The sequence below is a fragment of the Nannobrachium achirus genome (genome assembly GCF_963921795.1).
Source record: "Nannobrachium achirus genome assembly, chromosome: 12".
Classification (NCBI taxonomy): Eukaryota; Metazoa; Chordata; class Actinopteri; order Myctophiformes; family Myctophidae; genus Nannobrachium; species Nannobrachium achirus.
The window spans coordinates 12,330,237-12,343,375 of record NC_137832.1 but is presented as its reverse complement, the minus strand read 5'-3'; the positions used below and the strand labels follow the sequence as shown (position 1 = coordinate 12,343,375).

Here is a 13,139-nt window from a genome sequence, read left to right as displayed (position 1 = left end):
ATACATTTTAATGGTGAATAAATTGCCTTGTTATGTTCAAAATGGTTTGACATTAGAATAAGGGTTTCTCTTTATATTCGTAATGAAACTTACTTGATCCTGTCAAGGGACTCCCGGGGGCAGCGCCGGCGCCCCATATAGGCAGACCACGCAGTCTGCGTAGGGCCCCCGACCAAAAAGGCCCACACCAACCCCCTCCTCTCTGCAGAAAAGAACGCACAGAACTGTCTTTTGACACCAGCGCTACTGCCATCTTACCCTGAATGACACATCTCTGATTAACCTTGTCAATGATTGGCTGTCACGGCTCTTTGCCATTGTCCCATTGGCCAAAAAGAAAAAGGAGACCACATTTCTTGACTCTGGAAATCTTTGGGAGTTTCCGCCCCGCCCCCCTTTCAGAGTCTAGTGTTTGTTTACTTTCGCTTTGACAATGCACGTTTATCTTTCTGGATATGAGAGAAAGAAAAAGCGTCAAACGGAACTGCAGCAACAGCGATCAGGTAAACAGAAAAACACACATTCAAATTGCACTGTCAGTTGTAACTTGTGTTGTACGACGGAGCCACGTTGCTGCTGCTGTTCTGGCTTCTCCGCCTCTGTGTAAGGCTGGTCATAAAGTAATTAAGTCATAAAAAGCGCAGTTTTCAAAGCGGAGAATCGGTTTATGACCGCAGGGTTCTGCACGTTCTCACTCTCACTAGTATCGCGTCCCTCTCCCGTGTCCAATGTAGACTACTAGTAATGGAAAAAGTATTCACATGTTTTACTTAGTAAAAGTATCAATACTGCAATGCAGAAATACTCTGTTACAAGTAAAAGTCCAGAGTAAAAGTACAATATTTGCTGCTGAGATGTGGAAATACTCCAGTATAAGTAAAAGAACCTGAAAATGAATTGTGCTTAAATACAGTACTTGAGTAAGTGTAGCCTACTTAGTTACTTTACAGCACTGCCCGTGCACTAGACACACTCAGTAACCATGGTAACCACTCCAATTTAACCCTTTCATTTTAAGCAAAATCTTTTACTGTGTGTAAAAAAAAAATAGCCGATCTACAAGCTCACAGCATGCATTGTCTCTGTCTGTGCCTGTGGCCTATATTAAAGACAAGTCCCTAAATATTATTATATTCATATAACTATATCTATAGGATATATTATATTTTTATTGTAGATTAAATTTTCTTCATTATATCTAGAACAATCGGTGCCGTGGTAGGCAACAAGTCCAATTTTGCTGCATGTATTGTATGTGTAAGTCACTGTTTAACCGAGTTAATAACTTAGAATGACGATTCTGCAATTTGGCCTATTTATATACAAAACCCAGAATTAAACCCATTATAAAATTGATTAAAAAACAATAACAAATTATATTATTTTTTCGCGGGCGCAGGTATTGTATGTGTAAGTCACTGTTTAACCGAGTTAATAACTTAGAATGACGATTCTGCAATTTGGCCTATTTATATACAAAACCCAGAATTAAACCCATTATAAAATTGATTAAAAAACAATAACAAATTATATTATTTTTTCATGACGATTCTGCAATTTGGCCTATTTATATACAAAACCCAGAATTAAACCCATTATAAAATTGATTAAAAAACAATAACAAATTATATTATTTTTTCGCGGGCGCATGTATTGTATGTGTAAGTCACTGTTTAACCGAGTTAATAACTTAGAATGACGATTCTGCAATTTGGCCTATTTATATACAAAACCCAGAATTAAACCCATTATAAAATTGATTAAAAACAATAACAAATTATATTATTTTTTCGCGGGCGCATGTATTGTATGTGTAAGTCACTGTTTAACCGAGTTAATAACTTAGAATGACGATTCTGCAATTTGGCCTATTTATATACAAAACCCAGAATTAAACCCATTATAAAATTGATTAAAAAACAATAACAAATTATATTATTTTTTCGCGGGCGCTCGCTACGCTCGCGCCCGCAGGAAGGCCCCATAGCAAAATCATGCTTAGGGCCCCCGTGGGCCCAGAATCGGCTCTGCCCGGGGGATTTCATGGTGTGCTGGAAAGTTGAAATAAAAAGCATGTTATCAGACAGAGATCTGGTGTAGTTCCCAATGTGACATCATCACTATATTCATTCAAAATATAGTTATTTAACTGATGTTCCATTGTTATCCAGTATAACAATGGATGAATTTAAGACCCCTTTGTCCTGCCAAGTGCCAAGCTGTATGCCTTGTTAAAGGAATTTGTGTATTTTTTTATGAAGTAATTTTGGCTGTGATTGTGACATTTGGTTGTGACATGACATTTGGGGGGAAAGTGTGTTTTTCAATGTAGTTTGGAACTTTAACATTTAACCCTAAAGGCCCATTCCCACTGGGCCAGATAAAAGATATCTGGAGATATTATGGGTAAATCCACTGTATTTTGACTGTGCAATGTTTTTGTTATATTACATACAAGATCTGTACCATAGACTTCTAAATCACATGTTTTGACCCACCCCTTAACGTCATTAAGTTTTATTTTTAAAATAAAATAAATCAAAAAATTACCTAATTTTAGCCTCTCCACCATTTTATTTGTATCCTTTATTTAACATGGGAAATCTCATTAAAGGATAATTCCGGAGTAAATGTGTTCTTACCTTAGTTTTATGTTCTAATATCCTAGAACGAGTGGATTCATCCAGGATTTTACTGAGGGCTTCCTCATTGTGGCTGCACTTCAGGAATTTGCCTTCCCAGAACAGAGTGTCGACAGTGAGGATGACATCTTCTCTGGTGCTGGTCACGTGTTCAGTGCTGTCATCTGGACACATTTCAGCTTCATTTGTGTGATGCATCACCACCAGAATCACTGGTTTTCCAGTACCACCTTTCAAGAGAGAGAAAATGGATGTATTAATTAATCTGGATGGATGATTACTACATCAATGAATCTATCAAATGTTATAAGAGAATGTCTCACTTGGAATCTTTCTCATTGCCTCCTCAATATCAGTTTTAATGTGTGAGGGGGTGGGACAGAAAGCCAGGATGAAGTCACTTTGGTCCACAGAATCCTTCTTAATCAGTCCTATTTGTTGTCTAATGAATGTTTCATGGGCGCCACAGGTCTCTCCAGTCAGAACAACAAAGAAATTGAAGCTCTGTCCTGTTATCAAGATAGAGAGAACTGTAAGGCTGGGTTAACAGTCAAGCTCAATTCTTGCTTGTATTAACATAATTGACTGCTTATTACATTCTTTAGTGCACAAACTAAATAAATCCTGCCTCACACTGAAAAGTATGAAAATAATTGAAACATTTGTTTTACTTTATCCTTTGATATTTCTTTTTTGGCATTTTTAGTCAAGAAAACATGTTATTGCATTTTAACATAAAATATTGGTGCTACATTGAATGACAATATTTTGTTTCCCTGAATGACATAGATGACTACAGCCTAATGTGATTCCTTCAGCAATAACAAGTACTGTATGGCCCTACATACTATTATTACTAAAATCACCAACGGTTTTCTGTAAAGTCACAATTAAAGGGATATTCCACTTTCAACAGGGAGCAGTGGAAGGGGCCTCTCTCCACATACACACCCATTGTAACTTCAAACTCCATTCTAACCATGATAGATTAATTAAAAACACCCATTTTTTTCCTGGTGACGCAAACTACCCTCCTAATACGTGAGCAAGTCGTGTTTTTTTTTTTTCGATAACTTTTTTCATTTATTTTTAATGATTATTTGGGAAAATGGAAAAAATGTAATACAAAATAATAATTATTAAAAATAAATGAAAAAAGTTACCGAAAAACACGGCCTGCTCACATATTAGGAGGGTAGTATGAGTCACCAGAAAAAGAATAATGGGTGTTTTTAATGAATCTATCATGGTTAAAATGAAGTTTGAAGTTATGTCCTTTTTTTCCCAAGGACATTTTGACAAATTTTTATGTATTTTTCTTTTTGAGAAATATCCCTTTAAGTTAATTATGCATTTTGAACACTTTGGTAAATATATTCAGTGCAGGTGCAGTAATATGTTCTCGTCTGTACCATGCAGACCTCTCCTTATTAAACTTATGGAAGCAGCTCTTTACTTTGGTATAGAAATAACTTGATGCGTGATGCATATAATTGATAGAAAATAAGTCACGTTTTTGGTGAACTACTCATTTAGTGACAGCTGAATGGACAGCTCTGCCTGGCTGAGATCAAAATATTGACTGGAAAGGTGACCCAATGTACATTGTAGGCACCCACATACACATACAACCAATATTAAAGGCAATAATTAAGTGAAGTATGGTATTAAATAAAAGAAAACAACGTATAGCTGCATATTAATTAATCTGTTCTATTCATCTCCAAACCAGTTGCAGTAATATTGTGAAACCTAGAATATCGGTTTCTAAATGTCTTGTAACTTTATAGAATTAGTAAAAGTGTAACACATATTATGTTCTTACCATGATCCTGTGGTGTGTTAATCTGTGGTGGTTCTGGTCTGAGGAACAGAAAAAAAACATGAGATGAAATGACCGCCATCAAACTGGTCACTAAAAATAAGACAGAAAAATTAAAAGCAGAAATCCAGCAACACTGAATTATACAAAATGCTCGGCCCGACATGAGAACAGTCAGAACTCAATGAATGTCCTTTTCACATGGATCATCTGTTGCTCTGTCTGGGTGAGACACAGTACATCTAAACTGCATTTCCATAAAGCCTTTTCGAAATTAGGAAGTGAATCATCATAAATTCTGAAAAAGAAAAGCGCATTTTGCCTGTTTCCATCCACTGATAAAATACGATTCTTGTGAGATAGTTCATGAAATAAGCAGTCGGTGGCAGAATTTTTTCCAGTCAAGTGACACACACATTATTGAACATGCATTTTACTTTTTTTTATACATTTTAGTTTTTTACAAAAATATTATACACGATTCACAACTTTGCAGGCTATTGGGCTTCAAGTTCTCTGGCAGTCCAGACTCCAGGCTGTCTTTCAATATTTGTGAAAGACATAAAGTTGGATTTGATATTCATTCACCAGTCATTTCTGCCATAGTTTGCACCTATGTTTAAATAATTATTGTTGCGGGCGGGGATAACATGGACACCGCTGGTATAGATTTCATCTATAAGATAAGAGACAGAGAGGAAGAGACGCTCCACATACGTATAGGCTACTTCACCCCCGCAACGGCATGCACAAGAACAGCTCATATGTACAAGCCCACAGCTTGTTGCAGATGCATACTGTTGTGAGCTTGGACTTGGAGGTCTGCTGTTCTCGGGCGTTCTGTGCAGGCGACACCGTTGAGGGACAGCAGGGACGTATTGGGCCCCGGATTCAGCCTGGTAAAAGGAGTTGGAGTATAGAGGCCCTACTGTAATTGCACACAGCCATCGGCCACGTGCCAAATATTTTGCCTTCCGCATGCGCCACGAGGCCGCAAATACTAACCGATGAGCGGTGATTGTGATTTTAGGTCTCATCGTTTTTGTGGTATAAACAGAGTCTAATGATGTTGTATGTAGACCATCAACACCTGCCTCATAACTTTGTATAAGCATGTTACCATTGCACTGAATCAAAACAGCTCCCAAAATGGAACGAAGGCGGTTACCGTAATTACATTTTTTTTTTTCCTTTTTTTTCCCTCTTTTTAAATGACCAGGAATGGCCTGGAACTGGCAAATGGACTGGCCGGTCGGGAGTTGTCCCTCCTTTCCCAATGGCCTGCACGTCCCTGCGGGACAGAGAATAATGAGGAATGGTTTTGAGGAGAACTGCTTTGAACATAAGCAGGGGCTGGGGCAGTGGGAGTTTGAGGCTGCTTCCCCCAGGCACCCCTTCACGCGAGTTCAATGCATTTTAATTCAAAACCTATTCGCTTAGTGTTTCCATTGCCCTTTGGCACATTACGTTTTTTTGTTATTATTATTAAGTCCGCCTCCTCCAAGCGTAAAAAGTGTTTTTGAATTTTCAGGTGTTTCCATTCAAAGATTTATGTGCAAAAGCCAAAATGTGCATAAAAAGACTTTATGGATAAATGGACCAGCTATAAATGGACCTCCCCTGAGTGCAGGCTGTTTTCACTAAATGCTATAGCACAGCCATGGACATCAAAGTACAACCTATATTATTCATTACCAAGTGACACAGGTCTAAAATAATGAGTAGGCTATCAAAATAAGGTTGAACATTTTTTTCTTCTTTTTTTCTGATGGTCATTATAGGCCTACCCTAGCAGATCATTACAGATGTCAGCTCAATGAGTTCATGCATGTCCGTCTAGAAAGATATCCATTGACAGTCAGCTTTGGGAACGACCATAAGGAGTGGTAAAGAGGCTGTTTGGTAAACATAAATTAAGTCACTGGTTCATGTCCTGACTATGGTCGAAGTGTCCAGGAGCAAAACACTGCTCTCGAGTGCTCTAATAGCATTCACTGTTTCACCATAGTAAATTATTGTGGGCTCGCCTATAAGGCGAGCACACTTTAGATATTGTCATTATTTATTTATCTATCAGGCAGGCAGTCATATCAAGTTTCAAAAAACTTCGGTTCCTTTCTACTCCTACATACTTAGTGAGAAAATGAAAATAAAAACATCAATGTGTTCAGTTTACAGTGGCGAAGTGTGCTATTATTTTCTATAGCAATCGGCCAAATGGTGGCGCTGTAGGAAGCCTTCGAAAGTGCGAACTTTGAACAGGTATAGCTCATGCTGTGTTTGAGTTACAGTCATGAAACCTGTATACACGTATGCGTCTCCTCATGCCGAACAACTTTTACCCTCTGACTTTTGACCTCTGACCTTTAGGTCTCCCACAATTTGGAATTATATGAAAAACAGTAAAAATCTATCTCCTCCTGGGATTTTCGCGTTACGCGCACGAAACTTTTTTCACATGAACTTTGGACCAATACGGTCAAACTAATCTCGGCGGATTTCTTTTAAAGTGAAATATAATTTTTTAATAATTCTATCAATATTGCGGTTTTATGCAAATTATTCTTCTGCCTCTAAATCATACATGCAAAGTTACACGTTCATGGCATTTGGCAAAGATGTGGAGGGTTAGTCAAAGTATCACTGAAACCAATTTTATTCCAATCGGCCAAAGGGGGGCGCTATACGAAGCGTCTGAAAATTCAAACTTCAAACGGGCATAAGTCATGACTCGTTTCGTTTGAAGACATGCAACTTGTTACACGCGTGCTTTGACTCAAGCGGAAGACATCTGTGTCGTTGTTAAGTAAGCTCCGCCCTTCGATTTTCCGCCACTTTGAGCAGTTTGTAAAACGCGTAAACCCGCTTTTATTCTGGAATTTTCGCGTCACGTGCACAAAACTTTTTTTACGTGAACTTTGGACCGATATCTAAAGATCTGTCAGATCGGATTTCTTTAACATTGAAACATGCTTTTTTAAATAATTCAAACAATATTGCATTTTTATGCAAATTATTCTTCTGCCTCTAAAACATACAAGCAAAGTCACATTTTCATGACAAAATAGTGTAGAGGGTTAGTTCAAATATCACTGAAACCAATCTTACCCCAAATGGCCAAAGGGGGGCGCTATATAAATTTGAGCAGTTTGTAAAATGCTTAAACCCGTTTTTATTCTAGGATTTTTTTTGCAATTTGCATGAAACATTCTACACGCAATCTAAGGACCTTTATCTAACATGCCTATGAAGTGCACACAAAAAAATTATAAAATAATAATAATAAATATAGCTGCAAGCAGCGATAAAGTGTCCAAAGCCAAAAACACCTCAAATCATGAACACAGCCTGGGATGTGCGTGAAATCTTGCAAGCACATTCCCAATAGGTCAAGGAACAGATACCAACCTTCTCACATTGGCCTGTTATAGCGCCACCAGCGGGTCAACTTTTGCACAACACATTTTTGGAACAAAATGGACCAATCTTTGACGTCAGTAACGTCAAAGAGAGCACTGCCTGCGATCTTGACATTTTGTGCTTTTATAGCCATTGTTTTCCGGCTTGAAGCGAGCCCACAATTGTTTCGAAGGAACAATATTTTTCTAGTTATGTTATGATAATGTAATTTAGCAGCATTTCAAAGGCAAGTGATTCTTCATGACCATAATGGAAACAAGCACACAGGGCTTTTTGTGTTATCCTTTTAGCATTATTGTATAATTGCACCACTGTTGTTTTTGCAAACTGTTTTCAAAGAATTAAATCAATCAGTCAGTCAGTCAGTCAGTCAGTCAGTCAGTCAGTCAGTCAATCAAAATTGATGCAGTTTCCTAGAAGAACAAAAAGTCTACTTGCAAAACAATAATGATTTCCACTCACCCCTTCTCCGGTGTTTTTCCAAACCACGGCATTATATTATCGTTTGACAAAGGTTTGGGCAACAACTTTTTTTTTGTCCCATATACCTTTATCGTTCAGCCTGTCGAGTGTAAATGATTGTTTCACATGCTTCTGGTCTAATCTGCAAGGCTCCTCCCTGTTACTGCTCTGACTCACTCTGATGTCACTGCCTGCTAACACGATACTGTAGATGGAAGTCAGTGTGGAATTTGTATAAGACAAAATGTGTTACCAACAAAACCAGAGAACATTGGTTTTAAAATTATACATTGGATTTATCCTGTAAAGCAGGTGCTTAAAAGCCATGCTGATATTAGACTGTTATTTACTTGACCTGAATGTAAATGTATTTGTGGTTTGACAGAATATTTACTTTAAATATAAACTATTTGTTCAGTTTTAAATGAACTGAGTGTAAAACATGTTTACATTTTGCCTGGTCTATTTTATTCACAAGTAGGCCTAACACATTTACATGGTTTATGTATACTTTTATACTTTTACTCCATGGAAACAAATTATGTGTAGACAACCTGGGCCAAACTAAGTAGTTATGCAGGAAGAGACTGACTCGGATTGGAGGAATTTTAAATAGTTATGCCTCATTCACATACAGAAAAGCCAAGCTAATGGTTTGCTTGGTAATTCAATGTATTCTCTATGCAAACCAGCTTTTAAAATTTCCAAGCTGGAAAAAAAGCTTGGACATTTTTAAAGCTGGTTTGCATAGAGAATACATTGAATTACCAAGCAAACCATTAGCTTGGCTTCTCTCAGTGTGAATGCAGCATTAGTCTATATACTGTGGCAACATAGCAAACTATTAAATCAAACAACCACCCAAAAAGCCGTAAAACTTAGTTCATGTAAGTTCACTGCAAGGCATATAGCAGCACTTTGAGTTCATAAATTGGCATCTAGTGACATCTAGTGGACACTGTTAGCAACATCAACCAGAATGAATGGATGAAACAAGCACCACTTGAAGGTTATTGGTCGACTCAGACTTTTGAAATGACACTGACAGTCTCAGACAGTCATGTTATTGAACATATGGAGCCAACTGAGTTATATGTTGGTTCCTGAAAATAAAAGGTTTGAGAACCACTATACAAAGAGACTCCTAATGTGCCATAGTGTCGTAGTAAATGAGTGTCATACAAAGAAACCGGCACATGTGGGTTAGGGAGAGGTTGTAGTGCAACATTATGCGTTTTCGGCTGTACATAGGCTACGGAGACGCGGCGGCGCCGTCTTCAGATCGATTCACTCTGGGAGCCGCTTTCAAAGATGTGCGTCTTCAGGCACCCAAAGAACTAGTGCAGATTGCAGAATCACCCAAATTAGTTTTCGTCTGGCTGCCGCCTGAAAGGACACAGAGGACTTGAAGCAGGTGAAAACCTCTGAAGCATGTGTAACCAGGTAGGTTACACATGTCTTGGACACCAATTGATTGTGGTTTTATTGTGTCATTGACTGCAGGGGTACATGTGGAGATCAACCAATCATGATCGGGCCTGCTTTTAAAAGCAGGAAGTTGACAAGTGGGAAACCTTTTTCTTTTTTTTTTTTTTGAGTAGAGTGTGCTCCAGTGCCACAGATGTTTTTAATGCTTTCTGTAATTTGAAGGATACTGATTTGAGTGTCACTAATGATGTTGCACAGTCATGTATGTGCAGTAGACAGGTTTCTGCATTTAGGTGCTCTTCACTCTGCTCACCCTGGTAAGGCATTTTATTATGTGCCCATAATGTTATCATCTCAGTGTAATGTTAATGTAGTAACGGCGTAATAAGCCTGACAACAACGCCACCTCCCATTTATAGAGGGGACAGGAGGAAAACCCTTAAAGTTTAGACCTTCAAATATGCAACACTGTGTAGGGGGATATAACTTCCCAATTGAATAACAGGCACTTTGTGATGAAAAATAGTATAGAATCTTTATTACAAATTAACTAGCAAACACATTACTTTATACATTACTTTGCTATAACATATCTTAATAGTAAAAGTATCAGGGTATCAAGTGAGGCAAGATGTAATTAATAAAGTGACACGTTGGCGGAGAACTCTCCTCTACTAGGGAAGGGTGGGTCGGCCTGTGCACACTATGCTTTATACCACAATGCTTTATACCACAATGCTTTATACCACAATGCTTTATACCACTATGCTTTATACCACTATGCTTTATACCACTATGTTTTATACCACTATGCTTTATACCACTATGCTTTATACCACTATGCTTTATACCACTATGCTTTATACCACTATGCTTTATACCACTATGCTTAATGCTTTATACCACTATGCTTTATACCACTATGCGTTATACCACTATGCTATACCACTATGCTATACCACTATGCGTTATACCACTTAGCCCCTCTCAGGACCCCAAAATCACCTCTTTTTATATTTTGACGTCGGTGATTATGGAGGCCCTTGCTCCTTAATTCACTCTCTCTGATACGCAACGCTACCACTGTCTGGTCTCGGACGAATACAGCGTCGCTCAGATGTTGTTGAGATTCTTTAAAAATACCCAGAACTGCACTAGGAGAGCGCGGAAACGTGTGCGAAGCGCCGCAAATCGGAGATGCCGTTAAGTATCATTAATTTAACTGTGAAAATTTAGTTTCTTTTTTCCAAACTGTATCTCGCTTCCATGTCCCGCCTCCCCGCGGTGTGGTTGGCTACGTTCCTGCCTCTGATCTATCAGAGACAGGCTGACACTACCATCTAGCCAAAAGACGCCGCGGGGAGGCGGGACATTTATACCACTTGTTACAATCCTAAAAGCTAGGGGAATAAAGGATTGTCACATGCAGGTTGGAAAGTGAAGTCTGTTTTTATTGACCACTTGTTTTCTATATTCCTTGTTAATTTTCATGATAGGACAGTTATTTTTAGACATGGGGTTTTAAAAGAGTTTTAAACATTAGTAAATAGCACCTGGCGCAAACCAAAGAAATGAATAAAACAACCTAAACCTATACTTACATTTTATACACAAACTATGCTAACATAAAATAAACATGACATGAGGGGAAAGCTAATCTAGACTTAGTACTCTACTCTTACCCTGAATACAAAAATTGGCTGTTACAAAAAGCAGGCGCCACAATACTAGTTTCTCAAACTGCTTTAGCATTAGCAACCACAAAGCCAGCCAAGAGCTGCTCTGAGGACTTTTAACATAGCAGGTTCAAAACATTCAAAAGGTGGACCCAAACCACCAACTATATCTGAACCATTAACGGCCTTCAGAAATACTTGCACAGTGCACCAGCAAGCTTAATGAAGGTTGAGCTGAACATGATAAAGAATATAAGCAGAACTAAGGAGTGGCAGGCGAGCAGGGGACAGCACTACAACAAGTACTGCCAAAGTCTTCAGGTGTTTGGCTTCTTTAAGTAGGCAAGCCCAACCAATCACAGGAAGGGCTGAGGATTGGCACCCAGTAATCAGCAGATCGGCAGCACCTGGAAATCACTCAGACCCACTCACTAGCACACACACACACACACACACCATTTCAAACCACCAACTATATCTGAACCATTAACGGCCTTCAGAAATACTTGCACAGTGCACCAGCAAGCTTAATGAAGGTTGAGCTGAACATGATAAAGAATATAAGCAGAACTAAGGAGTGGCAGGCGAGCAGGGGACAGCACTACAACAAGTACTGCCAAAGTCTTCAGGTGTTTGGATTCTTTAAGTAGGCAAGCCCAACCAATCACAGGAAGGGCTGAGGATTGGCACCCAGTAATCAGCAGATCGGCAGCACCTGGAAATCACTCAGACCCACTCACTAGCACACACACACACACACACACACCATTTCCACAACCTTTCTACTGACACACGTAACACCACTATGCTAGGGAAAGAAGAGGGGACAGGCCTGGCACCAATAATAAAAGATTCAATACAAAACTAGTCTGGGATCACTTCACTTTTCGAGGTTTGATCCGGTCGGGAGAGGAAACCACTTTACATCATGTTGTAGTACTCAAAGGACTACAATTTGCCGGAACTATCAAACCGGATTCAGTTTTAACCCAAAATAATTCCCTTGCGCTCAAGGACATACTTTTAGGGCCTACCTAATAAACTTGATGCGGCATAGTTTTACTTTTGAAAAATTCGTTTGGGATATGCATCTTTTAGTCCAACTGTTAGCGACTGGCAAGACTACACTAGGCTACTGGAGCATTTGAATAGGGATTGGGGAAACAAACGAGGGAACCAAATCAAAGCGGCGCCGCTTCTTCGGCTTGTGGTTTCCGCCTAGACCGGATCAAACCGCCCGTTGTTAGCGATCACCAGGCTTTCCCTCAGAAGGGCGAGGTTATACAAAACCATGCAGTGCCATGGATTAAACATACACACCAATAAAACCCAAAGGTCCCACAGTGCAGTCCCAGGAGAGAGGACGAGCCATGTGCAACAGGGCGGACCCGCCTTGAACAAAGGCTACACTGTAACAGAAGGAGAGAAAACCAATTAAAACATTTCACTGTAGATACAACCTAGAATCATGCCAAACTACTGTACCTCAAATAAACAACTAATAAACCAAACTAATCAAAATGGTAAAATAACAGTGGGGAAGACAGTGGCTGGACTGGCCTCTTTAAAATCGCCCTGAAAAACCACTTACAGGCAGCAGCCGTTCACAACTGGTAAAAACAAAGCCCTACCCTCCCCCTTCTTTGTATTTACCTACTGTAGGTTTTTCTTTTTCTTTAATTGTTTTTG

The 13,139-nt window shown here is 39.0% G+C and overlaps 1 protein-coding gene across 1 annotated transcript in view; it reads right to left on the bottom strand.

Moving 5' to 3' along the window:
• LOC308295398 (uncharacterized protein) overlaps positions 1 to 8,414 on the bottom strand; it is a gene marked incomplete at its 3' end in the record, with an annotated part of 218,864 nt that extends 210,450 nt beyond the window's left edge. The window contains exon 1 of the mRNA XM_080738453.1: positions 8,347 to 8,414. Coding sequence (XP_080594579.1) covers positions 8,347 to 8,378 — 32 coding nt within the window. The 5' untranslated portion in view covers positions 8,379 to 8,414. The remainder of the gene's footprint in view (positions 1 to 8,346) is intronic.
• Positions 8,415 to 13,139: the final 4,725 nt, after the last annotated feature.